Source organism: Otolemur garnettii, unplaced genomic scaffold (genome assembly GCF_000181295.1).
Source record: "Otolemur garnettii isolate 467f Iridium unplaced genomic scaffold, OtoGar3 scaffold00003, whole genome shotgun sequence".
Taxonomy (NCBI): Eukaryota; Metazoa; Chordata; class Mammalia; order Primates; family Galagidae; genus Otolemur; species Otolemur garnettii.
The window spans coordinates 26,246,231-26,273,036 of record NW_003852398.1 but is presented as its reverse complement, the minus strand read 5'-3'; the positions used below and the strand labels follow the sequence as shown (position 1 = coordinate 26,273,036).

Genomic DNA, 26,806 nt, shown 5'->3' with positions numbered 1-26,806 from the left:
CAGCCTTGTAGTCACCAGGCAGCGTGCTGGCTGTGTCCTCCTTCTGTCTGGGCCTCCCTGTGGTTCCCTACCCTTTCCACCCTTGGCGTGGCTGGTCCTATGGACCCCTTCCCACATCCTGTGGGGGCAGCTGCTTCCTAAGAACTGAGTGGGGGAGGCGGGGCAGCTCTTCTTCTGGGGCAGGGGAGTGGTTTCTGCCTGCCAAGAGGAGCCCCTGACTCATAGACATTTTCCTGCCAGAAGGGAGAAGCGATTATATCATCAAGTCCCAGGGGAAAAACAGAAGGAAGTCGGTTCGTCAGGGCATCCTGTCTTCTGAAAAAGCCCAATTTCGCTGTTTAAAAGAATGCCCTTATGCTGCCTTGCTTGGCATTCATGCTGCACCTTTGTGGAGAGGACAGATCACAGCCCGGCTTCCCCGTTCCTTCATGCACATCTCTTCCAGCAGCCTCCTGGATCCTAGATCTTAGATTGCCTTCTGCAGTCTAGCACAGAACCCCACGGTAGCCAAAACCATCAGTCATCACAAAGACCAGGCACTGTTGTTCCCCAGAACCATTCTCCTTCAGAGCCCAGTGACTGTTGTTTTAGATAAAGCCTTGTGGTTGGAGAGCCGGCTGACCTGTCTGCTGCAAGTTAGAAACAGGACCTAAGCAGGAAACGGAACTTCTTGAAGATAGCAGACTCATAGCAGGAAGACGTGTAAGCTGAGAACCTCACTGCCAAGGAAGAGAAAACTGAGGGCCAGATGCTCAGACTGCCTGGCTTAGCAGAGGTGAGCAGCTCTGAAGACTGAGTGCCCTTAGGGCAGCATGCATCTCAGTAAAGGACTGCAGCATGTGTACGTGTTAGGATGATGATATTCTAGGGGTCAGCAAATGGGCCCAGTGGGCCCAATCTGGCCAGCTGCCTGTTTGGTAAATAAAGTTTTATTGTAACCTGGCCACGCCCATTTGTTTATGTGCTGTCTGTGACTGCATTTGCACTAGAGTTGAGTCATTGTAACAGAGACCTTATGGCTCAAATGTCTCTTAAAATATTTACTATCTGCCCTTTACAGAAAAAGTTCGTCAACTCCTGATGATTTGAGCTATCAAGGAAGGGTTAAAATTCATGGTCTGTTAGAGAAAAACCAGTTGTGAAATCTCTTGGGGAAGGCATTCCAAGAAGATAGGCTGATGATGTCAGCCCCCTGTGTTAGTTCTGGATTTCATAGAATTGTTGAATGCTATGGCTGAGAAGGATGTTAGACAGTGCCTAGTTTGACTCTTCTACATATTTGTGTGAGGAAACTGAGGCCCACAGAGGCAGGGGGGTTGCTTGGGAGAGTGCAGGGTGGCAGAGCTTGGTCTTAGAGAACCCAGGCCAAAGCACTTTGTTCTGATTGCTGTTTTATTACACACTGTGCAAAATCCAAAATCCTCTAAACAGTAACATGGCAGAGAGAGGTGTTTGCCTTTGAAGGGCAGTTGCTTATTCTGTCTTTTCTGTGCCCATTGCCTTTGAGTCAGGAGGAGAGTGAGCAAGGACTCCTGCTTTGCCCTATATAAGGAGGCTGTTGTTCCAGCCAGGCCCATCCCATGGCAATTGGGCTAAAATGGTAACAGGGAGTTCTGTTTAAGACCAGCTCCTACACAACAGCTGCCTCTCGGCCACTGCTGATGGAGCATTGTCTGCCCAACACCTGCCCTTCTTGCTGTAACCAGATTGGAATGCAGACACCAGGGTCTACTCAGCTCTCCACTGGGGGTGTGGTCCTAAGGCGGGTCCTTTATGAGGGCTGGTGCCCCACCGATGCACCTGTGCACTCTGTCTTATGTCCAGGATCATGGGGTACATGATCAAGCTGCGCTCAGAGGATTAGCCACAGTTTCCACAAGAGACTTCCCCACTCTGGGCCTCAGTTTCCTCCACGTACAGTAGGAGAGTTAGAGCCAATTGTGGCTGAGGTTCCTTTTCACTCTGCTATTCTGTAACTGGAGCAGCTCTGAAATAAAAAGGGTTTTGCTCTTACTCTAACTTAGAGGTTAAATGTCATGGTTTATGCCCTGAACTTTAGGGCATCAGATTGCCTGGGTTCTAATCCCTGCTCTCTACCTGCTCAACTAGGTGTCTCCAAGGGAACTTAACAAACCTCTCTGGGCCTCAAATTTCCTCACCTGTTAAAATGGAGACGAAAAAGGAACCTACCCCATGAGGTACCTACAGCTGTTGTGGTTAAAGCAATAGGTGGAGGGTTGGACTATTGGACACATTGAGTGCCTGTCAATGTGTCTTCCTACCTGGGGCTCTGTAGTTCTAAATCCCAGACCTCCAGACTCTCAGACTGGAGACTTTCCTAAGCAGAGGACACTCCTCAGCTCCAGAAACCTGAGCTGGTGATTAGGCCCGGAAAAGGCAGTTGAGGAGAAAGGAGCCCTGGGGAGTTTCCAGGCTGCTGCATGCAGATCTGGGGTCTAGGTGAGGGTGCCACATCCCTGCCAGCATGTCTGCTGGCAGAAAGTCCAGGAGGGCACTAAGTAGGATGAAGTCACAGCTTCGTGAGGCCTGTGATGCTGTCACCTCGGCCCCACCCGTCTGCATTTTTCTGTAGAATCATGCTTCCCGTGACTTCTATTTGGGATTTTTTTTTTTTAAAGCAGTATAATAACAGAGGATTCAGAACCCAGCTTTAGAGTCAGACATCCATCAAACAGCTGGGGCACTTTATTGGGCCTCCTCAGTTTCCTTCTCTGTAAAATGGGAACAATACCAGTTGTGAGGATTAAATGATATAATGCACGTCTAGAACTCAGCTCATTTTCCCCACCCACCAAAAGCCCCTCAGTAAAATCAGAAAAGTGCCTACTGTGTGCTAAGGTATAGGGAGGAGCAAGACAGCATTCAGGGGCTCCACTTTGATGGGGGAGGACAAATACAATTATATGAACCAAATGAACATGGTTATTTCAGACAGTGATGTGGATCATGAAGAATGTAAGACACTGTGATGTGATGGAGTACGGAGCGGGCGATGGCCACTTGAGAGTGAGCAGTCAGGGAAAGCCTCTTGAAAGCAGTGACATGATGTAAACATGAAGAAGGAGCCAGCCATGCAAGATGGTTTGTGCAAAGGCCCTGGGGCAATGACCAGTGATTGAGCTGTGCTCAGTAATGAAGGACAGGATACTGGCAAGGCAGGCAAGGGTTTTACAGGCCACTGATGTTTGGATTTCAGTCAAAGAGCAACAGGACTATCTTTAGAGAGTTTTGAGCAATGGGCGAGTGACACAGTCTGATTGCATCTTTTAATTATTTTGTTTACTGTGGGAGAGACCAAATCGGGGTGAGGTGGGCAAATGTGGGAGTGGGAGGCCCATTGGTGTCTGTTGGAAGTCTAGGAGATAATGACTGCCTAGGCTAGTGTGGTGACAGCAGAGAGTGAGAGAAGAGTACTGTATTTTGGAGAGAGAGTAGACAGGATGGATCTGACGGGTTGCCTGTGAGGGGGAGGGAAGAGAATATTACTTAGTTTTGTTCCTGAGCAGCTGGGTGAATGGTTTGCTGTTTGCTGACCTAGGAAAGACTGAAGGACAAACTGGTTTGGGTGGAAGTGGAATTCTATTTGGACCTAAGGTGGTGATGTCAAGGAAGCAGGATTTGAAAGGATTCCTTTGCTGGTGTAGCTGAGGACAGAGCTAACTCATGGAACAACGTGGCGCTGTGGTGCTTAAGCTTCATTCAGCTTTAAGCTTCTTGACTAGCTTAAAGGACCTCCCTCCCTCACCCAACAGCCTTGTGTGACCCACTTCCCTCCTTGAGCCCTGAATGGGCTCAGAGCTGCTCAAAACACTCCTCTCCTGGACCCCTGTTGGCACACAGGTGGAGCCATGAACTCCACTGGTGTGTCTGGAGACAGAGCCTGGTGTCACTTAACCCAGCCAACCCTAAAGAATACTTACTGAGTGTGCCAGGTGCTGGGTAAAATGCCTTACAACCTCATATTTATGGAGTCTGTGAACTCGGATGGAAAAAAAGTAAAACTTTATCTTCATTAACTTCTAACTCAGTGGTTCTCAACCTTCTAATGCCACAACCCTTTAATTTTAACATTAAATTAATATTTAATAAAATAATTTTATGGTTAGGGGTTACCACAACATGAGAAACTGTATTAAAAGTGTCGTGGCATTAGGAAGGTTGAGAACCACTGTTCAAACTGAAATTTAGCATTTCCCTTAATTATGAACGTAGGTTGCAAAAAAAGTATTACTGGGACCTATGACTCTGTCAACAATGGAAATCAGAGGTCTTTTCACGTCACATTATTTTGTTTCAGATACCTAGAAATATTTAGACTAATTGTTACTATGGACTTATAGGTAATTATTAGACTTGCCACTGGCTCTTATTATTTGATATGTAAATAAGCTAATATATATCACTATAACAAATTCATTTCTTTTATTTTACAAACGTATTTTGATATTTGGTTTTCTTTATAATCCTGTGTTTTATTTAATGCTTTTGAAAACATTTATTTTATGCATTCATAAACTTTATGAGAAATTTAGAGGCTTCACCAGATTGCAGAGCAACCCTTGGCTCAAGAAAGGTTAAGGACTCTTACTTTACAAACAAGCATGCGTGATCTTAGCATTCCCATTTTACAGATAAAAGAGCTATAGTTCTGGCTCAGCACCCAAAGCACAGTGGTTATGGCGTCAGCCACATATATTGAGGGTGGCGGGTTCAAACCTGGCCTGGGCCAGCTAAACAACAATGACAATTGCAACAAAAGATACCCAAGCGTTGTGGTGGGCACCTGTAGTCCCAACTACTTGGAAGGCTGAGGAAAGAGAATCACTTAAGCCCAAGAGTTTGAGGTTGCTGTGAGCTGTGATGCAATGTCACTCTACCAAGGGCGACATAGTGAAACTCTATCTCAAAAAAAAAGAAAGCTGTGGTTCAGAGAGGTTGAATATCTTGGCTGGTTGATTCCAACACCACATTAACAGGGGTCTTTCTGATTCCAAAGTCAGCCTTCTTAGCAGTCCCTCTTTGCCTCCAAAGTAGCCCCATCAGCTAAACCTACAACCACCTTGCTGCTAAGTGGTGAAATAACAATTGCTGAGCCCCCACCTAGCCCAAGAGCCAGCTGAGAGCTTCTGAGGTGAGCAGTCAAGGGTGGGGGGACAGAGGACAGATTCCCCGCCTTTCATCCCTGTCTCACTGTCCCTTCCTTAGAGCCCCAATACGAGAAGTGGTGGCTTTATTTCATGCACCTCTAAATTTAATAAGCAGGACTGTGACGAGATTTGGTGACCTCAGGGCCCAGATGGACTGTCTGCTGGCATAAGCGTGCTTGAGTCCTCTCCCAGGGAGGAACACTGGGCAGGCTTCCAAGAGCTGAATTTACCATCTGAGTCTCTGCTTTCCTCTTCTCCCTACCCACAAGCTCCGTTTTAGAGTTTCCAACTCCTTTGGCTTCAGAAGGCCGTGGATCAAGATAGAAAGTAAAATAGTCAGCCGTTCATCAGGGCTCTTGCACCCCTCATGAGCAGGAGGCTTAGACTCAGTATGGAGGGAGACCCCCCCCAGGGGCCCAAGACACTATCTAGGTTCCAGGGCTCTGCCTATCTATGAGTTCCAATACGTGTCAGGCTCAGTGCCTTGAGTGGATAGTTAGAGCAATCAGGGCAGGCTCCATTGGGGGTGGTGGTGGCATATGAACTGGGCTTTGAAGCATATATATAAGAAATAAAAATAAAAACCTTCAAAGAACAAAGGACATAAAGTGGAAAGTAAATATTCCTTGACCTCTCCCATCCCTAACCAGCTCCATATTTGTATTCCTTCAAACTCTTAGTTTTCTTGTGTGTCCTTTCGGCAGTAATCCACAGATGTACAAACTACTCATCCATCCACCATTAAAAAAAATTTAAACAGGATTATACAGCGTAACTGTCCCTTTCTAAGTAATAGCCCATCTTGGCAGTCTACCCATAATAGTGCTTTTGGGGAGGGTGGCTTTTGACTGGTGGTGTATGAACATTGCAAGTGGCTGGAAAGGTGTCACCAAGGACTCAGAGATGGGAAAGCCCACTGTATGAATGGGGAGCTTTGCCAGGAAACTGAGGGATGCACTATTACCAGGTCATTAGGAGTCTGGCCTTAGATCTGGGGCTTAATCCCAGTTTCAGCACTTTTTAGCTGTGTGATTCGGGGCAGGTTTCTTTACTTCTCTGAGTTTTCATTTCTTCATCTGACAAATGGAGCTAATAAAACCTCCCATTGAAAATGCTGGGTTCTTTCAGTGAGGGTACCTACATTGCTACAAGCACCTTTTTTTTTTTTGAGGGTGTCTCAAGCTGTCACCCTGGGTTGAATGCTACGGCATCATAGCTCACAGCAACTTCCAACTCTTGGGCTCAAGTGATCCTCTTGCCTCAGTTTTTCTATTTTTAGTAGAGACGGTGTCTTGCATTTTGCTCAGGCTAGTCTCAACTCGTGAACTCAAGCAATTCACCTGCCTGGTCCTCCCAGAGTGCTAGGATTACAGGTGTGAGCCACCACGCCTGGCCTACAAGCACCTATTTTTGCCTCTGTTGTCATCATGTGATAGACGGGGCAGGAGGAGCTGAGCCTTGACAGGTGGGGCCAGGTGCTCACTGGGTGTTTCAGGAGTGATATTTGGAGGGAGGAGGGCCAGCTGATCGATCTAAAGCTCAAAATAGCCTGGAAGTGCAAGAACAACAATAAATAAATGGGTTCCGGATGCTTTTAAATCTTGGCATTTCCTGATCTCAGCTCGGCTAGTCCCGACAGCTTCATCAGCATTTGCTGCTGAGGCCGGCGGCACCCGCCTCCCCTGGCCATGGCCCAGACCTGCTTTCAAGAAAATCAGATCTAGAAATGTTTGGCTGTCTAGCACGTGGCCTGTAGGTCATGGACTTGGGTTGAGGATCAGGCTGTGTCAAGGTTTGTCCAATATGTTGAGGGTTGAAGGGAGAGAGGGGGCAAAAGCAGGATCTTGTAAGGGCAAGTGGGTAATATGGTTGCTAGGGACCAGCCAGGGATACAGCACTCTTTAATTCACTCTCCAAGTGTTAACTGAGCACTTACTGTGTGCCAGATGCCAGGGATACAGCAGTGAGCATTAATAAAATGTGCCCCTAAATATTTACTTACCCACTGGGATAAGTTCTAGAAGGGCCCAGCCCTTCTGGCTGTGAGTAGGTATGATAGGGCTCCTCATGTGGTCTGCAGGCTCAAGGAATGCTTCCTCAGGGAAAGAGGGGAAAGGGGGAAGGATGAATAGGAGATGAGCAGGCAAAGCCAGTGTGGGAAGGGTGTTCCAGGAAGAGGGAGCAGCCCATGCAGTGGCTCTGTGGGAGGACAGATCCCAGGAAGTGCCAGAGGTGGAAAGAAGCCAGCAGGGCTGAGAACTGCAGTAGGGAGCAGGTGCTGCTGTGAAATGATACTGGATAGGCAAGTGGGAGCTGGACCATTCAGGGCCTTACAGACTCCAGGAAGTTTCAGTCTTTACCCACGAGGAATTGGAGGGAGCCAGTTGGGTCGGATCTGCATCTTGAGAAGATGACTGTGTCTGCTCTGTGTCCAGCAATCTAGTGGGGGCCAGAGTAGAGTAAGGAAGCCATGGCTGCCGTTGAGGTGTGAGTTGGTGGTGTGGTCTGGGTCAGTCCCAGTGTGAGTGGTTAACTCAGTGATTGGGTGATCAGCAAGCTGCAGGGAGGAAGACCCAGCAGCCCAGAAAGGCTACAGCAACTCCAGCAGTTGCTTCAGGACTCCTGTATAGGAATCTCACTAATGGCCATTATCTTTTGAGCAGTTACTTGTACTAGATCTTTTTTTTTTTTGCAGTTTTTGGCCAGGGCTGGGTTTGAACCCGCCACTTCTGGTATATGGGGCCGGTGCTCTACTCCTTTGAGCCACAGGTACCACCCACTTGTACCAGATCTTATGCAAAGTTAAATCCTCATAAGGGCTGGGCTGGTGGCTCATGCCTATAGTTCTAGCACTCTGCGAAGCCAAGGTAGGAGGACCTCTTGAGTCCAGGAGTCAAGACCAGCTTGAACAAAAGTGAGACCCCATTTCTACAAAAAACAGAAAAATCAGCTGGGCATGGTGACACATGCCTGTAAGCCTAGCTACTTGTGGGTCTAAGGCAGGAGGAGTTTGCTTGAGCTAGGCTGATGTCATGGCACTCTCACCTGGGCAATAGAGTGAGACTCTGTCTCAAATAAATAATGAATAAATAAATAAATAAATAAATAGATTAATTCTCATAAGAACTCTGGGGGGAGGGGCGATTATTATCCCATTTACAATCATTTGGCTGTGATTTCACAGCTCAGCCCCTAGTCTCGGGCTCTTCTGATTGACAAGTCTTCTTATAGATAACTGTTTTCCAGTCCAGTCTGACTATTCTCAGGGCTTGGCTCAAGGCCCTCACTTCCGTCTGGTTGCTCTAGTGACCCTCAGTGTCATGTATGCCCTGGCCACAAGAATCAGTGCAGGGCCAGGGTGAGAAAGCACTGTCAAGTGTGGCCTGAGGGGACACAGCTGTGTGGCCCTCCATTCCCTGTCCCTCCTAGCCTGCAGGCTTGTGGCAGCACTTGAGTTAGGATGTGAGCTGAACCTGCTGTGTCTCAGGGTTTCCCATGTCGCCTGCCTCCTGAGATTCAAATGGTCTCTGCTGCTTGTTTTTATTTTTCTCCTTGACTTCTCCCCTCTCCTCCTTTCCCCCTACTCCCACCCTATCCCAGCTTCTTGTTGCCTTGTGGGGGTCTTTTTCTCACCTCGCAGATGTGCAGGCAGAACTTCTGGCCTCTTAGGAAGGAAAGAAACTAGCATTTGGGGCAGCTGTTCACCACGGGGCCCTAGGCTAGGCTGTTGGCATACATGATCTTACAGTACCTTAGGGCACTGCTGTGAAGCATACACACCATTTCCTCCACAGTTGGGAACCAGAGCTGGAGGGATTCAGGTATGGCACCTGTGATTGGGTACTACACACATGATAGGATCCTGATTTTGAAATTCTTTCCAAACTTGAGTGTGCATAGGAATCACCTGGGCATCTTGTTAAACTGCAGTTTCTGATTCCAGAGGTCTAGGATTCAGCCTGAGAGTCTGCAGTATTTAATAGGCTCCAGGTGAGGCTGGTGCATATAGTCTGTGGACCATGGTTTGAGTAGCATGTCCACTCATGCAGGCACTGACCACTATGACACTGCGCCCTCAGTACTCACCATCTCCACCGTCTTTCTTGTTAGGAATTGCTGATGGGGCACCTAATGCTTTCCCACCAAGCCCAGGATATCATGTGTTGACTGAGGGCCCTGGTTTACTGATCATGGCCTCCAAGGCTGACCAGCATGGGAATACAAGGAAGCAAGTCTCAGAGAAGTGAGAAGGGCTTATCCAAGGTCTCATGCCATTAGCACAGAGGACCCAGAGTTGTGACTCCCCATCCAGTATTCTCTGTCATTGCTTCATGTAGGAGTGAGAGGTCTTGGAGTTCTAGTCCTGGTCCTCTCTTTGCCTTGCTGTGTGACTTTAGACAAATCACATTCTCTCTCTGAACCTCATCTTTCTTATTAGAAAAATGGCTTAACCTCTGCCCTGCTGTGAGGATCAAAAGGCAGAATGTCTAGTTGACAGCATAAGGATTTTTATGAGCCCCAAGAACCCCAATCCTAGTAGGGTGGGAGAAACCTAGAAAGGCAGGAAAGTGTGTTCAAGTTTCATTTACTCACATGCAGGGCCGGTGGGGGCTTCGCTTGCTAAAAGATCTCATTGTTCTAATTGAGAGTGAGGACTTCCTGCTTGTTTCCTCTCAGGCCTGGGTGATAATCAAGCTTTGTCAGATCAGTTCCCTTTCTTAATTCAGGTGCTCCTTATTCTGTCACTAGTGCATAGTACAGAGGCCCAGAGGAGGGAGCCTGCAGCAAGACCACCCCAGCCTGGGACCCATCCCTATTACTTGAGTGAAAGGCGTGCGTAAACCTGTGATTCAGTTGACATAAATTCACTTTACATGCCCCATCTTCTCTATGGAACACACTTACATAAGGCAGGTTCAACTGTGGCTGGAAGGCTAGTCAGTGCCTTAGGCACATAGGACCTGAGCAAGTGGGTGTCTGCTAAGCAGGCCTCCTTTAGCCTCTGGCCCTCACTGGCCATGTGACCGAAGAGAGCCTGCTGGGGCCGAAGAGAATCTGTTTCCCACCAGCTTTATCTGGGAGCCTGTGGGTCTGGGTTTCTCATCATCTGACCCACTGGAAAAGGAAAGTCAGGAGTTTCCATAGGGAATAAGTGGATGTGGAAGGAAACCACCCCCCACACCCCCCCCAGGGAAGGGGGCTGAGTATGAGGGAGACTGCAGGTCTCACAACAGTGTGAGGCAAAGATTCCAAAATTGACCTGGGAAATGGGGGTTCTACCCCTTTACCCCCTCACATCCCATAAAGGTTTGGTGAGCACCTACTCTGTGTTGGGCACTGCCCCAGCTGCTGGGATTCAGCTGAGGCCAAGGCCAGGCTCTTGCACAGTTCAGATTCTCTAGGGAGAGAGGTGGTCCCTGGGTTCATGCCAAGGAGTGAGCAGGTGGGTGTAGGTGTTGCAGAAGGCCTCTTCACTGAGACTGAATGATGACCTAGGACCTGAGGGAGCCATCCCAGGTGGACAGCCAAAGCAAAGAGGGTTGTATTCCAGAGGAAGGAAGGCCACTGTGCCTTCTTCAGAGATGATGGAAAACCAGGCCATACCTGGGCTGTGCTCAGCCTTGTAGGCCCCATGAGGACTCTGGGTTTTCTGTCAAGGTCAGTGGGAAGTCCTGAGGTTTTCAGCAGGAGAGTGAGCAGCTAGCCCTGGTCTCAGCTGTGCCTGCAGCTCACTGGGTGTGGTGAGCTATCCCCTACCCCTTTGGGTGGGGGCCTGTGCTTTCTCCAGAAGGACTCTCAGAGGACTTTTCCCCTTCCCATTACTTCAAAGTCTAATGGATAATATGCAAGAGCAAGGAAGGGAACTTCCCCGCAGTGTTGTGAACAGCAGTTGTCAGCCTGAGTGGGCTGCAGCAGAGAATTTGAGGGTTAGGTTTAGATCAGGCATCCTTAAACTACTGCCCGCAGGCCACATGCGGCCTACCTAGGACATGTATCCAGCCTGCTGGGTGTTTTTGCCGCTGCTGCCTGTCCCGATTAGCAGCCAACTCATCCCAGGGCCCGCAGTCCAGCCCTCCAATGGTCTGAGGGACAGTGAACTGGCCCCTTGTTTAAAAAGTTTGAGGACCCCTGGTCTAGATCCACATTCTAGCTTAATAAATTCACATCACTTTCCTGAGCCTTATCTCCTTTATCTGTAAAATGGGAGAGATATGCATTTTGGGCAATCAGTGTGCCATTCAGGTACTCTGAGTGCTGAATACCATGTATTGGAAAGTAGTTTCTAAGTCTGGGGGTTTGAGTCAAATTAACCTCATAAAACTCTTAAATTGCCCATGAAATAGTGTGTATGAATAATAGATATGTGTGTATATGCAAACAGAGAATTCATATACAAAATATGCCATCCTATTTCTAATGTGTAAGAAAAAAATAGAAATTTGGCTTTTCATTTGATTATTTATTTATTTATTTATTTTTGCCAAGCGCATAATGTTGAATTCACTGAGGTTAAATACAAGTATGATGGCTTGCCACTGTATGGCTTTTGGTTAGTAAAAATGGAAAACCTAATTATCTCCCTCGTAATTCCTCCCACTTCAAAGCTCAGGGCCATGGCAGGGCTACAGGGGTTCCCCGGGGAGCCCAGCGTGGGAACCACAGGACCAGATGGTCTGTGAGGCCCCTCCAGCTCCCATGTGGTGCAGCAGTGGGGGTAGCTGTGGGCTGAACATTGCTCAGTCATCTCTCCCTACGCTCGGTCATGTGTTAGTTGACAGGCCCAGGCTGGTGTGGAGCTTGGGAAACTGACTTTGTCTACTACTAACCTACCTGGAAGGGGGACTCCTCAGCTACCCACTGTCCCTTCACCCCACCTTAGGGTGCCCTGCCTGCATAGAACCCCCAGGAGCTGGCTGCCTTAGGGCTACGTGTCCTAGGAGGGAGTGCCGCCTGAGGGCTCTGGCAGGACAGCAAGGACGCAGTCAGCCCTGGGCTGAAGGTGTGAGCTGGCAACTTGCTGGCCTATTGAGTGTGACATTTCCTCAAATGCCACAGAGGGACTGCCTGACCTTCAGTCTCCTGACAGGACCCTCTTTGTGCCTCTTTCTGGGTTATTATAACAATGTTTGTTGGTGAAAGGGCTACAGCCCAGCCCTGGCCCCACTTCCTTGGTCTCTTCTGCCAGCCAGGACAAGAGACAGAAAGTAGAGTCGGTGAACATGGGCACTGCAGGACACTAGGGAATACCTTCAGATGAGTGTGCTGGGCACTTTGGTTTTCTAGGTCTCTAGGACTTTGTTTTTTTTTTTTTATTGTGGTAAAATATGCATACCATAACATTTAGCATTTTTTAAGTGTACAAAACAGTGACATTAAGTATATTCACTATGTTGTAAAATCTCATAAGTCTCCATTTCCGGGACTTCAGTCATCCCAAAGCCACACTTGTTCAGGGACCTGACACAGGAAGATGGCTGGCACATGCCTGTCCCTTTCCCCATCCCCAGGTATGGTCATTTTGAGAAAATGCCACAAAATGTGGCAAGAAAGGATAGCCCCTACTGGTCCCTGACAGAAAGTTGTGGTGCCTCGTTTGTCTGTGAGGAATGGGCACGTTTCCCAGGGCCAGCAGTGCCCTTTGCCTTCCTTCCCATTCACAAATGGGGTCAGAATTCAAGTGAGTAGAACACCAGAGGACGTCCTAATGGCAGAGAGAACCAGCAATCTGCTAAAATCTCTCTCTCTTTTAAAGCAAAATCAATTCATTTTGCAAATTTCACTCATTTCATTATAAATAGGGCAGGTGTTTTGCAACTGATGTCGAAACTGAATGTCACCCACCACTCTGGTAGGCCATTCACTGCCTGTGATGAGAACTTAAAAACAGTTCTTCACCTCAGGACAGCACTTTAAGTTTTCCCAAACACTTTTCTTTTTTTTCCTTCTTCTTTTTTTTTTTTTTCTTTTTTGAGACAGTCTCACTACGTCACCCTGGGTAGAGTGCCGTAGCGTCACAGCTCATAGCAACCTCAAACTCTTGGGCTTAAGCAATTCTCTTGCCTCAGCCTCCCAAGTAGCTGGGACTACAGGCACCTGCCACAACCACAATGCCTGGCTATTTTTTTGTTCTTATTGTCATTGTTGTTTAGCAGGCCTGGGCCGGGTTTGAACCTGTCAGCCCTGGTGTTTATGGCCGGCCTCCTAACCACTGAGCTACAGGTGCCGAGCCCCAAACACTTTCAATCCAGAATATCTCACTGGACAGGGCTAAAATGGTTCTACAGCAGCTGGAGGGTTATCAGTCTCACTGTAGAGATGTTGAAACTGAAGCCCCACCTTATGTGACACCACCTAAGACATCGTCACCTGCACAGACAATAACTCTTTTCTCATCTCATTCTGCTAGATGGGGACCAGGTAAGGCAAAAGAGGTAGCAGATGAAATTTAAAGAGATGCCAAAAACTCAGTAATCAAGATAAATCATACTTTAATTCAGTGTTTGAAAATAACCAAATTGATATGCAAATATCTGTGCTAAACAAAATAACAAATTTTAAAACAAAGGCATGAACAGTGAGAATGCCATATGGCAGCCTGGGGCAAAGAAAATATCTGTATTATGACCCCACGTTTATTTACAATTTTGGTATTTTATTAATCCTGGGTGCATTTTTTTTTTTTAAATGTTGCATTAAGGGCAGCGCCTATAGCTCAAAGGAGTAGGGCACCAGCCCCATATGCCAGAGGTGGTGGGTTCAAACCCAGCCCTGGCCAAAAACTACAAAAAAAAAAAAAAAAAAAGTTGCGTTAAAATATGATCTGCCTTGATTACCAAGTTTTTTGATGTGCAAGGTACCCGAATTTTAGCCCTGGTTCCACCTTCTAATTTCAGTGCCCTACTGTGACAAGTGACCCTTGCCCTCAGGTCCCCAGGCCTCGAGGTCTTCATAGGCCAAGGCCTTTCAACCACTCTTGAGTGTCAAGAGAGCAGCTGAGGGTGGCATTTGATCCCCGCAGTCTATTTTTGTGCGTGCCCTTCAGTGACTGATAAAATGTTGCTCTCAGTAGAGCAGGTGTGTTGAAATGGTGAGTGGTGCTGTCAGGTGGCCCGTGCGATCATATATCTTCATTCTTGACCTCAAAGAGGGGCCTGGAACTGAGAAAGGAACGGAGCTCTCAGCAGTTTTGCCCCCACAGACTTTGACAAAACTCGAAATCTGTTAGCTGCTAACTGAGCTAACCAGGCAATTTGGCCTTGGAAAAAATTCACATGTTGCTCTTTCATGCCTCACAGTTTATAAGGCACTTGTTTTGGTTTTGAACCCACCTTTATTGAGCACCTGCTATGTGGCAGGCATTGTGCTAGGCACTGGGCACACAGCCAGAAACAAGCCAGACAAGGCTCCTGTTCACACACTAGTTGGAGGAGGCAACAATAAACAAGTGTGTGAATTAAAAATGGGGGAAAGTGGTAACTATTGTGCAACAATGTGGATGTTTAATGCCACTGAGTGCCTTAGAAATGGTTAAAATGATACTTTTCATGCTATGTGTATCTTAACCACAATTTAAAGACATACTAAAGGCTCGGCGCCTGTGGCTCAAGCAGCTAAGGCGCCAGCCACATACACCTAAGGTGGAGGGTTCGAATCCCCAGCCCGGGCCCGCCAAACAACAATGATGGCTGCAACCAAAAAATGGCCAGGCATTGTGGCGGGCGCCTGTAGTCCCAGCACTTGGGAGGCTGAGGCAGGAGACTCGCTTGAGCCCAGGAGTTGGAGGTTGTTGTGAGCATGATGCCATGGCACTGTACCCAGGGGGATAGCTTGAGGCTCCGTCTCAAAAAAACAAAAACAAAAAAAAATAAAGACATACTGAAAAAAAAGAAAAGGGACAGAGGAATATCAGAATGGATAGTGCTAACTGAGGGCATTCCATCAGGGTGCTGGGTAAGTGACAAGTGCGGTGGCCTCTTCACTACTTCAGGACATGGGGGTCAGGGAGGCCCACCCAGTGAGGGACATATAACCTGAGATGGGAATGCTCAGAAGGAAGCAGCCAAGGGAAGATGAGGGAGAGAGAAGGCACCTTCCAGGCTGAGGGAGCTGCCAGCACAGAGGCCCCAGGGTGGAAACTCAAGCAGCACTGTGCTTCCATGAGGAAGGCTGGTCCCTGGAGATGCGGAGAGGCAAAGCGACTTGTCACCAGGCTTGAGCCAGCCCTGAACAACACATACCTGTGCATCACTTCACAATTTAGCAAGTGCCTTTCCTGCCACTCTCTTTTGAATTCAAGAGGCCCTTGAGTTCAAGTGCATAAAATTGACTATGAGTGCAGGCAAACACAATATGTGTATTACACGGCCCTAAAACACACTGCACAGGTTATACTTCAACCTTTTATTGTTTAAAAACAAACAAAAACAAAATACTGTTTTCCTGGACCTAGGGCAGCTCTGTACCTGCTGACAGGTGGCCCCTGTAAGGTGCCAGGATTCGTGCCACCAAAAATAGGGAGGTAGGCTTTGCTCTTGGCACTCTCTGACTGAGATCTCAGTGGCAGGGTGGGGACTCTGGGCTCCTCATAGCCAGGCCATCCAGGACCTGCCCCACCCCAGGTAATCTCACCTGGGTACGGCAATGAGAGACACCATGATGTGTGTGTAGGGGGGGTGTCCTGGGGGAGATGACTAGGTAAGAGAAAACCTGTCCCAGGGGACTGCATGTTGGTTCTCTCATTTGCCTTTTAAAGGGGGAAGGATCTTACACAGACCTTTTGTTAGATGGACCACAGCTGTTGAGGAGGTGGCCTGTCAATTTGGAAAGAGCTCTGGACAGGAGACATGGGAGGTCCCAGATTCTGTCCTGGCTATGCCCGGGAGCTGGCTATATGGATCACGGGTGACTTTCCATTCCCTCTCTGAGCCTCCATCTTCTTACCTGCAAAATAAGAGATTTGTCTCTAAGAGCGTTAGTTACAACAGACTCTTCCAGGCCCAACCCCTTGGTTATGTGTCACAGCAGTCCATCATAGGGCTTTATTTCCTGTGCTGTGGAGGCGGAAACCACATACGCTTTCTTATTTGACAAGAGTATAGCTATGGCTGGGAGGGGAATTCTTAGGAAAAAGTCAGATAAAATACAAAATCATGAAACGTAATGCCAACATTATCACTCAGTGAAGCCAAGTGACGTATACATTCATTCTTGCCAGTCTTTTGCTGCAGGACTGCTTGTGCTACTGGGATTCAGGTTCTACATCACCTTTCCCGCATAATCCCACAGCCACGTTGCCAGGGCTCTACTTCCCAAGTTTGAGGATTCATGCAGTTGGATTAAGAAGTTAGACTTTGGCTGAGTGCAGTGGCTTACACGTGTAATCCCAGCACTCTGGAAAGCCAAGTCAGGAGGATCCCTTGAGTTCAGAAGTTCGAGACCAGCCTGAGGAAGAGCAAGACCCCATCTCTATTTAAAAAAAGATAGAAGACTTAGCTAGGTGTAGTGGCTCATGCCTGTGGTCCCAGCTACTTGGGAGGCTGAGACAGGAGGCTCATCTGAGCCCTGGAGTTTGAGGTCACTTTGAGCCATGATACCAGTGTACTCTTAGCGGGGGTGAGAGAGCAAGACTCAGTCTCCAACAAAGAGAGATCTTTAGACTCTTGTTAAGCAATCTGAGTGCAGAATCCTTCTAGATTCCTGCATATTTCACCTAATCTTTTACCGTGATCTCATTTACACAAAATTTCACAGCAGTCTTATTTTGTTTTAGCAACTCAATTCTATTAAATCCTTCCACAGCCTTCACCTTAGTTATCATTGAAATATTTTCTTTTGCATTCATATTTTCTGTTTATGGACCATTTAATCATTTTTTTGTAATTATAGTATCAAGTGGATCTGAGAAGAAACAACTGAGTCCTAGTAAACAAACACCTTAGCTGGTGGGAGCAGGCCAGCCAGGGCTCTGGGGCACCTTAGGCATTAGTAAAGGGTATTATTACAGGAGAGGAGGGAGGGTTGTTGGTTAATCTGGCTGGTTGGTTAAGTCTGTGGTCCCCAGCCATTTTGGCACTAGGGACTGGTTTCCCGGAAGACAATTTTTCCCTGGACTGGGGTGAGGGTGAGATTTTGATATGAGTCTACAGACAATTGATTTATTAGGGTCTCTGTGCAGTCAACCCCTCTGCCAATGATAATCTGTATTTACAGCCACTCCCCAGCAGTAGCATCACCACCACAGCCACACCTCAGATCATCCGGCATTAGATTCTCATAAGGAGCATGCAACCTAGATCCCTTGAATGCACAGTTTACAGTGGGGTTCGTGCTCCTACGGGAATCTAATGCCGCTGCCGCTGATGTAACAGGAAGCAGAGCTCAGGTGGTCATGTGAGCAACGAGGCCCAGCTGTAAATATAAATGAAGCTTCGCTTGCCCTCCTGCCCACTTCCTGTTGTGTGGCCCTCGTCCTAACACACCACGGAGCAGTACTGGGGTTAGGGACTGCAGTTGATTAATGGGAATTTCTGTTGTACCAAAGGTCTGAGAGGGCCTAGATATTATTAGGTGTGATTGCAAGTAGCAGAAAACTTCCTCCAAAATGATAAGTTCAAAAAACTTCAAGTTGAGACCCCGTCTCTACTAAAAATAGAAAAACGAGCTGGACATGGTAGCACATGCCTGTAATCCCAGCTACTTGGGAGGCTGAGGTCAGAGGATTGGTCAAGCCCAAGAGTCAGAGGTTGCTGTGAATTATGACACAACGGCACTAGAGCCACAATGACAGAGTGAGACACTGTCCCCCCAAAAAAACTTCAAGTTGAGTCCTCTCTCTCGTGCCCTAAGGTAGATATCCCAAGGCAGTGTCAGGGACCCTGACTTCCCCTTTCCTGTCTCCCTGCCTACCATGCAGTGCTGCCTTCCCAAGGTCACTGGGAACTGAGCTCCTTTCTGGCTAGCTGAGTCCAGCCCAGACTCATGACCCACTTCTGAGCACTGGACTTCGTCTTGCATCTGGGCTAGAGGACCCCATCTCCCCAGACTCGGTGGCCTGTGGGGTCACCTTATGTCAAGCCCTGACCAGAAGCCTGTGTGGTTGGGACCTGAGGCAACACTGAGATGGTGCTCCACAGACCCAAGGCCGGATGCTTCTACATGGAAAAGTTCTGGAACACAAGGTTTTGATGTTTAGCCTTGAATGTTTTGGAGGGAGGCCCTTCAAATGGTCTGGTTTATCTCTGAGTTCAGGGTGGTCTTTTAGCCTGGGCTCAGAGACCCTCCATTTTTTTTATTTTATACAGAGTCTCACTGTGTCACCCTTGGTAGAGTGCCATGGTGTCACAGCTCACAGCAACCTCAAACTCTTGGGCTTAAGTGATTCTCTTGCCTCAGCCTCCCAAGTAGCTGGGTCTACAGGCACCCACCACAACGCCCAGCTATTTTTTGTTTCGGTTGTCATTGTTTGGCTGGCCTGGGCTGGATTCAAACCCACCAACCTTGGCGTATGTGGCTGGTGCTGTAACCACTGTGCTACAGACACTGAGCCAAGACCCATTTTGTTTACTTATTCTTTCTGAAGCTTAACTTTGTGTTTGTGGTTTCTGAGCCTTATTTCAGATGATGTATTTCTGTGGAAACTGAGATCAGCTGTGGTTCCTACTGTTCTCCTAGAAGTCTCTTTAGGAGTTTTGTTGGAAGACAGTGGGAAGATTGGATTTTTTCCCAGTGTTAGAGAGATGAATTAGTCACTCCCATAGCTGTGGGGCACAGAGAAGATCTTCCTTCAGGCATGGCTGGATCAAAGTGTTGATGTTATTTTTTCAGGGATCCATCTTTGTCCATCTCTATGGCTTTGCATTCCCTCTGCTGGCTTTTTTTCTCAGGCAGGCTCTTTGCAGGTAGTAGTGAAGACTGCCACCAGCTTTCTAGAATGAAATTTAGGCAGCCGAGTCCCTTTGTCCAAATGCTCCAGCAAATTCCTGGTATTCACTCTGACTTGCTTACCTAGTCAAACCAGTTGTTGTGGCCAGAGGACAACACACTTTAGTTGGTGGAGCTGTGCTTACCTGGGCTGCCTGGAAGTTGGGGACGGGCACTTTCCCAAAGAACAGTCAGTGGGCTTCTACTGCTTGGAAAGGGAATAGGTGAGAAGCAGGCCAAATAACAGATATGGGAGGAGAGGGCAACAAAACCCTTGTAAAGTGAAATGGCTTTGTGGGAGTGAGGTGAGAAACATAAAAAGCAGTTCAGGAAAGTCTTTCCTGGCCACCCTGTGTAGCAGGGGCTTTAGTGTAATTCTCTCACTTCCGTCCTAGCAGTCGGGTAGAGGCACAGGTCACAGGCCCTGATCAGGCTCCTGTTGAGAAGGCTCCAGGCTCAGCCGGGAGTGAAACTGGGGTCAGTTAATGGTATCCTCTGTGGTGAGGGAAGAGGGAAGGTGAGCCCTGTGCTGTGTACCTGTCACCCTAGCAGACCTCATGACAGGGATGGGCATTCCTGACAGCAGCTTAAAAAGGAAAACTTGCTTTAGATCATCAAATACAACTTCTTATCAGTGGAGGAGGCACCAAGTTGGTGGTAAAGGGCAGGACTTAGGGTGTCCAGTATGGCGGTCACAGGAGGGTAGTCCAGCCTGGGTGGGGGCCTAACTCGCCACCCTCACAGGCAGCCCTGCAGAGAGCCAGTGTGTGGTCTGGCTGGCATCATTCCCCCAACAGAAACCATGAACCATGATAACATCAAGATCAAGTGGCTGATCATAGTTGACAGAAAAGGATTGGGAGAACCAGCAGGTTTAGGACTGAGTTTATGAGTCAGAAGATAAGTTTATGCAGCACTGACCCTCCTGGTGCCCCATTCCCATCAGTCAAATGGGTATGCTAAGCACCGACCACCCCTGCATCTTGGGAAGCTGGTGAGACCATAGCTGTGAGTGCCACTCGGGAGATATAAAATGCCATACCTATGTCTGAGACTCTCCTTGCTTCTTTAATGCCATAGATTAGGGGGCTTATAAACAATAGATCCTTATTTCTCACAGTTCTGGAGGCTGGAAAGTCCAAGATCAAGGCTCTGGCAGATTTGGTATCTGGTGAGGGCCCATTTCCTGGTGGTTCCTAAATGGTGACCTCTTGTATTCTCATGTGGTGGAAGGGGTGAATGAGCTCCCTTGGGTCTAGCACCTCCCACAGGCCCCACCTTCTAATACCATCACCCTGGGGGTTAGAATTTCAATGTGAATTGGGGGAGCCATAGCAGTCTATGACCATCATTCAAGGGTGTCTGACACATGTTAGACTCTCAACCTTTGTTACTTTATCTTTGTAAAAATACTTGGAAGTAGGATTCTTTTAATTATTTCCATTTTGTTAATAGAGACCAAGGTACCAAAAGTTAGTGTCTTGATCTCAAAGAATTAGTATTAGTAGCAAAGCCAGGGCATAGCTGTTTTAACCCCGGGTCTAGGCTTCTTTACATTTCAAGACAGTCCTTCTTTTTGTACTTTTGTCTCTCCCTAGAAATTTTCTCATTCATTCCTTTATTTGTTTTTTAAATGCTAAGTTCTTCCTAAATATTTCCCCAAAACCTGCATGGCTCTCGGAAATTAGGTAAGTGTGGAATTGTATCCAATGCTTGAGCAGGAAGGGTCCAGAGGGTCTGTCTGGTTTTATGTTGTTCTCTTTTCCAGAGGGGACAGTGAGAGGCCGAGAGGGTAGGTGACCCACTAAAGCAGGGGTCCTCAAACTTTTTAAACACAGGGCCAGTTCACTATCCCTCAGACCATTGGAAGGCCAGACTGCAGGCTCTGAGACGAGTTGGCCGCTAAGCAGGACAGGCAGCGGCGGCACAAATAGCTGGTGGGCCAGATAAATGTCCTAGGTGGGCTGCATGTGGCCCGTGGGCCGTAGTTTGAGGACACCTGCACTAAAGGATGCATAGTTGAGTACTGAGGGACCTAGAACCCAAGCTGTCACTGCAGCCCGTCCCCACCCCTACCCATAACCCCTTCTGCTTCCTTCCACTCAGGAATTCTGAGCATCTGCCCTGGGCCAGGCACTAAGCTAGACAGTTTTGCTGATTGTAGCCAGGAAAGTGGAGCCACCAATTTTTCCTAAAGATGCATTCTTTCTTAAGCAGGGAATCGATTTCCAACAAGATACAGAAGCTTCCAATGAAGCTACTTATGTGAGTCTGGACAAATCCCCATTAATCCACTGCCAGGGTCATTTATCTCCTGGCTTGGGGCTACCTCAGGCCTTTTAGATAAGGGGTGTAGTGATATTGTAGGAAGAGGCTGGAGGGGCCATATACACGAGGCTGGTGCAGTTTGGTGCTTTTGGCCCTAGACTTGTCCTCACTCAATCATGAACTTGCTGTGTGACTTGGGCCCTCCCAACCCTTATCCAGAGCTCCATTTGCCCATCCATAAGTGGGAATAAATGATCTAGAATGTTCCTTCTCACTTTCAGCAGCCGTGTGATAGATAGGATCACAGCCTTGATAGGGAGAGAGAAAGGAGTTGGGTTTGAATCCTAGCTTCACCTTTTTTGGGTCCTGGGTATTATGGATTGAATTGTGTCCTCCATAAAAGGATAAGTGAACCCCTAACCCATCAGTACCTCAGGATGTGATTTTATTTAGAGAGATGGTTTTTACAGAGATAATCAAGCTCAAATGAGGTCCTTAGGGTGGGCCCCCATCCAATATGGTTGGTGTCCTTATGGAAAGGGCAGACTTAGGCACAGACACACACAGAAGGAGGACAGTGTGAATAGGGAGAAAGTGGCCATCTACAAACAAGGAGGGGCCTGGAACAGATCCTTCCCTCATGTCCCTCAGCTCAGAAGGACCAACCCCTACCAGAACCTTGATCTCAAACTCCATTTAAGCCACCCGGTTATAGTCCTTTGTTATAGAAGCTCTAGCAAACCAGTGTAAGTGACTCACTGATTGGTAACATGGGGACAGTAACACCTACCCTGCAGGGCTGTTTTAAGACTCTGATGGGAGGATGCATACGAGGCACTTAGCGTGGCCCTTGGTGTATAGTAAGTGCTTAATAATAGCAGCAGCTGTTAGTTTTGTGCTGTGACAGCCGCCCCCACCTCCTCCTGCCCCCAGCTCAACTGGCAGGCCCTGTGGAAGGCAGCCAGGCCAAGACAAGAAAGCCTTAGTTCAGACCTTCCAAAGAGAACTGGGTCACCTGAGGCACCCCTTCAAAAGCCTTGCTAAAAATGGAGATGGCCAGAGAAATCACTATTAATGCAGTGCTTAATGGTTTTTAGCTAGAGAGTGGTCTTAGGCCTAATTGACAAGGCCGAGAAGATGAGGTTTCTTTGTTTTTATATACTGGGTACACTTTGAATTGAGTATGTTGAGCTGCTATGGGGAATCAATAAATGCAGTCGTCATAGCCATTTTCTGGGCATTTTGTAAAGGAGGTGGAATGGTTTCGAGGAAGGACGCTCTTTGGATGACCCTGAGCAAATCTGTCATCCTCCTTGGGCCTCAGTTTCCAAATCTGCAAAGTGAAGGAGATGGACCAGCTAGGTCAGGAGTTCTTAAGCTGGGTCAACAAAGGCCTAAAAGTTAAGTATAAATTTCGTGCACATAACTTGCATCTTAGGGGAAAAGTGTTCATAACTTTTATCTGGTTTTTGAAGGGACTTCTGACTCCCAAATTATCCACTCTGACTTGCCTGGACAAACTCTATGGGCTGCCGGTTCCTGGCTGGTCTGGGATTCTGGGACTCTGGTTCTAAAGCTGTTTCATTTTTCTTTTTTTTTGAGACAGAGCCTCAAGCTATTGCCCTGGGTAGAGTGCTGTGGCGTCACAGCTCACAGCAACCTCAAACTCCTGGGCTTAACAATTCTCTGGCTTCAGCCTCCCGAGTAGCTGGAACTATAGGCACCCACTGGAATTATAGGTGCTTGCTATAATGCACAGCTAGTTTTGCTATTTTTTTGGTTGTAGTTGTTGTTGTTTGGCAGGCCCAGGCTGGATTCGAACCTGCCAACTCTGTTGTATGTAGCTAGCATCTTAGCCACTTGAGCTACTGGCGCCACCCTCTAATGCTGTTTCGTAAGAAGCAAGTTCTATAGAGGGTGACTGCTCTGAGTTACTGGGGATCAGGAATATATAAGAAAAGCTCCCTCAAGATGTTATTACTGGGGGCTTTGCTGGTCAAGGAAGCCCCAGCTGCCCAGCAGCCTTGTGTCTCTGCTTTGGGCCCTCCCTTCTGTCCTCGGGTCCTCAGCACTATCTGAGAGGTGCCTTCCCCACCAGCCACCTGCTCCTCTCCTGGATGGCCACAGTGGCCTAACCCATCTCCCTGTTTCTGTGCTGGCCCCACCCCCAATCACATTGGAGTAAAGCCCAAATCCTTTACAATCCCTCCCTGACCCAGCCGTCACCTGCCTCTCTGGAATCATCTGTTCCCATCCTCCCACCCCACTCACAGAGTGAGCCTCACTGACCTTGGCACCTGGTGTCGTAGGCTCCGTCTCCACTGGGGTCCTTGCCTTTGCTGGTCCCTCTGCCAGGAATGTTCTTCCCACCATTTCCATTGCCTGGCTTTTCCTCTTTCCAAGTCCCAGGGCAGATGGCAGCTCCTCCAGGAATCCCACTCCCGATGTTGTCCTCCATCAATGTGTACCTGGCTTTTTTTTCTTGATAGCACTAACTCAATCTGGAATGAAATATTTATGTATTTTCTTCCCCCACTAAGATGTCAACTCATGAAGGAAGGAGCTGAGTCTTATATATCACAGTGCTTGGCTCACAGCAATAGTGAAAAAATGCTTGAACCTGCCTACTACTGTGGCTAAAATTAAAGTGGCTGGCAATACCAAATATTGGTGAGGGTGTGGACCAATTAGACTTTTATACAATTGATGTGGTTGGACAAAGTAAGTGTTCTCTCATTTTGGAAAACAACTTGTAGTTTTTATAAGGTTACACACAATCTTACTGTATGACCCAACATTTCCAGTCCTAGATAATTAACCCCAAAGAAATAGATAATACATCCAAAGACTTGTACACAAATATTGCAGACTTACTTGAAATAGCCAAAAACTAGAAACAAATCATTTGTCCACCTAGAACAGGTAACATCTGCTACATCCAGGTTTGGGGAGTCTAACTGAGCTTGAAGGAGAAAGAAATCTTCAGAAGGCAGCTGAGAGGATCTACTGGAGCCCCTTGTAGCAGGGGCGGCTGTTAGGTGTTGGCAGTTCACAGTCCTGGTATATGACAGTTGAGTTTAGGGGCTGGGGGTTAGCTACGTTCCCACAGATTAAGGCAGCACTAGTGCCTGTGTCCCTCTCATCATCAGATTCCCCGGCAGGTTCAGAAGCACTCAGCTTTTCTCTGGAAAGTCACAATTTATAGTCGTATGTTTTGTTTGTGTGATTATTTGTTTAATGTCATCCTCTCCCACCCCCAAGCATGTGAGCTTCAAGAAGACAGTGGTTTGTCTGTTTCACTCCTGGCTGTATATAGCATCGTACAGTGTCTAGTGGTGCTCAGTATTTAGGGTTGTTGAATACATGTGAACTGGAGACAGAATGGGCAGGGGAAGGCGTGTTCCTGGAGACAGACTTAGTGGGCACCCTGCTGTCTGGCCGGAGAGCAGGGGACCAGCCACATGAGAGGATTGGGCCCTGGTGCTGCCCGTGCAGGCAGTATTCTTGCAAAATGCCAATTAAGACATTTGACCCAAATTTGGATAAAAGCCTTTTTCCTGTGTCAAGTTGAGCTAATAATATACATTTATTCATAATTTATGAGGTCTAGTAAGTGGGAACAATTAAGGAAAAGGCCTGGGCAAAACCTATTTCTCTTAAGTGTCACAGATGCTTATTTTCATTCTCTGAGACAGATCCTACCCCTTTCTGTCTGCCGTGAAATAACCGTTGTTTTTATCATTATCATTATTTGTTATATTACTGTTAGCTGACATTTATTGAGCACTTACTGGGCTTTGCTATAATGTTGCTCCTTTTTATCTTGACCACATAAGGCAGGTATTACTATTGTCTCCGTTTTACAGATGAAGGGTCTCAGAGCTGGTGAGTGGGGAGCTTGACTCAGGTCTGCCTGGCTCAAGGCGCAAGGCTCTGTGTCACTATGTTCTATTTCTGGGTTGGCTTCCTGACTCAAGCTAGCTCTGCATCTGCAAGGCGACCCTTCTCTTGGTATGTTCAACTTGGGAGGCCAGGGTGACAAAGTGATCGCCTTCTGGTTCCATAGGTCTGGGATTAGGCCTGAGAATTTGCATCATTTCTAACTGAACAAGTTTCCAGGTGCCGCCGAGCCTGGGTTGATATGTGCACGATTGTGTTCTGCGTGCTCATCTCCTAACAGGGGTGTCCAGCCTTTTTTCTTTTCTGCCATACATTGGAAAAATAAAAGTTGTCTTAGACCACCCAGTAAATCCACAGACACTAATAAAAGTTGACTAGCAAAAAAAAGGTCTAAAAGTGGATACTTTTCATGATATCTGACACCATAAATAAGCAAAAAAACTCCTCACACAATCAGGACACAGTCCGTGGGCTGCGAGTTGGACACCCCTGGACTACAATATAGCTTCTTATCTATCATGTGTTGGGAACATACAGAGCCGCCTCACTCTTCCCCACAGCACTGTCGTGTTTCAGGATACAGGGGTTTTATGGTGTTCTTGACCTGTCATCTGCTGTGGTACATTTTAGACATTGCAAAAGTTTCCTGTAAAATCCTGGGGGGCATGGATGAGTGTTTTTCTAGTATCTGGTAATCACTCAGGGTCAGCCTTTGTCACTGCTGTTTATTTCATTCCTGATACAGAGGGCTTGTTAGCTTCAAGAAATCCCTTTGTAGATGGGGGCAGGTATGTAAAGCTTTCTATTTGCAGGCTCTAATAAAGTGTCTAATAAGACAGTTCTGGTAAGAGGAAAGAGCATGTGCACAGGGCTGTGAGGGATGTGTAAGTGTGCAGAGGAGAGGGCAGCAGAGGGGTTTGTGCTGCCAAGGCCTGGCTGGGCTACCAGCATACTTAACAATTGTCAGGGAGCGGGGAATCTTTCCATTTTTTGATCATATGGCAAAATCGCACCTTGAGCCAAGCATTTAGATTAGCAGGGTCCCAACTTGAATCTAGCAAAGCTCAGTTCTAATCTGCTTCTTTCTTTCCTATCTCCTCAGGCTGGGGGATCCGGGGAGGAGCAATTGTGTGCTGATTTTCCAGAGCTTGACCTCTCCCAGCTGGATGCCAGTGACTTTGACTCAGCCACCTGCTTTGGAGAGCTGCAGTGGTGCCCCGAGAGCTCTGAAACCGAACCCAGCCAGTACAGCCCTGATGACTGTGAACTCTTCCAGGTGTGGCCCGCAGGTGTCCCTACCTCCTACCCCACCATGCCTCTCTCGGCCCTACTCCACCTTCTCCTGCACTTACTCATGCAAAGATGTCCCCTCAGTCACCGGAGCTCTTGGGATCCTGTTTCTCATGCTGGTCTCACCTGGCCTGTGCTATCACTCCCGGACAATAAGGGCTGGGATGAGCTGCTCTCTGTGCTGTCCAGGCAGAACCACGCCCCTCTGTGGGCCAGTGGGGCTCCAAGTCCTCTGTTCACTACATTATCTCCTTGAATTC

At 47.7% G+C, this 26,806-nt stretch overlaps 1 protein-coding gene across 1 annotated transcript in view; it reads left to right on the top strand.

Moving 5' to 3' along the window:
- The window catches only part of PPARGC1B (PPARG coactivator 1 beta), a 112,205-nt gene that overhangs the window by 57,306 nt on the left and 28,093 nt on the right, over nt 1-26,806 (top strand). Inside the window, exon 2 of the mRNA XM_003782272.3 lies at nt 26,359-26,532. Within this exon, the coding sequence (XP_003782320.1) occupies nt 26,359-26,532 (174 nt within the window). The remainder of the gene's footprint in view (nt 1-26,358; nt 26,533-26,806) is intronic.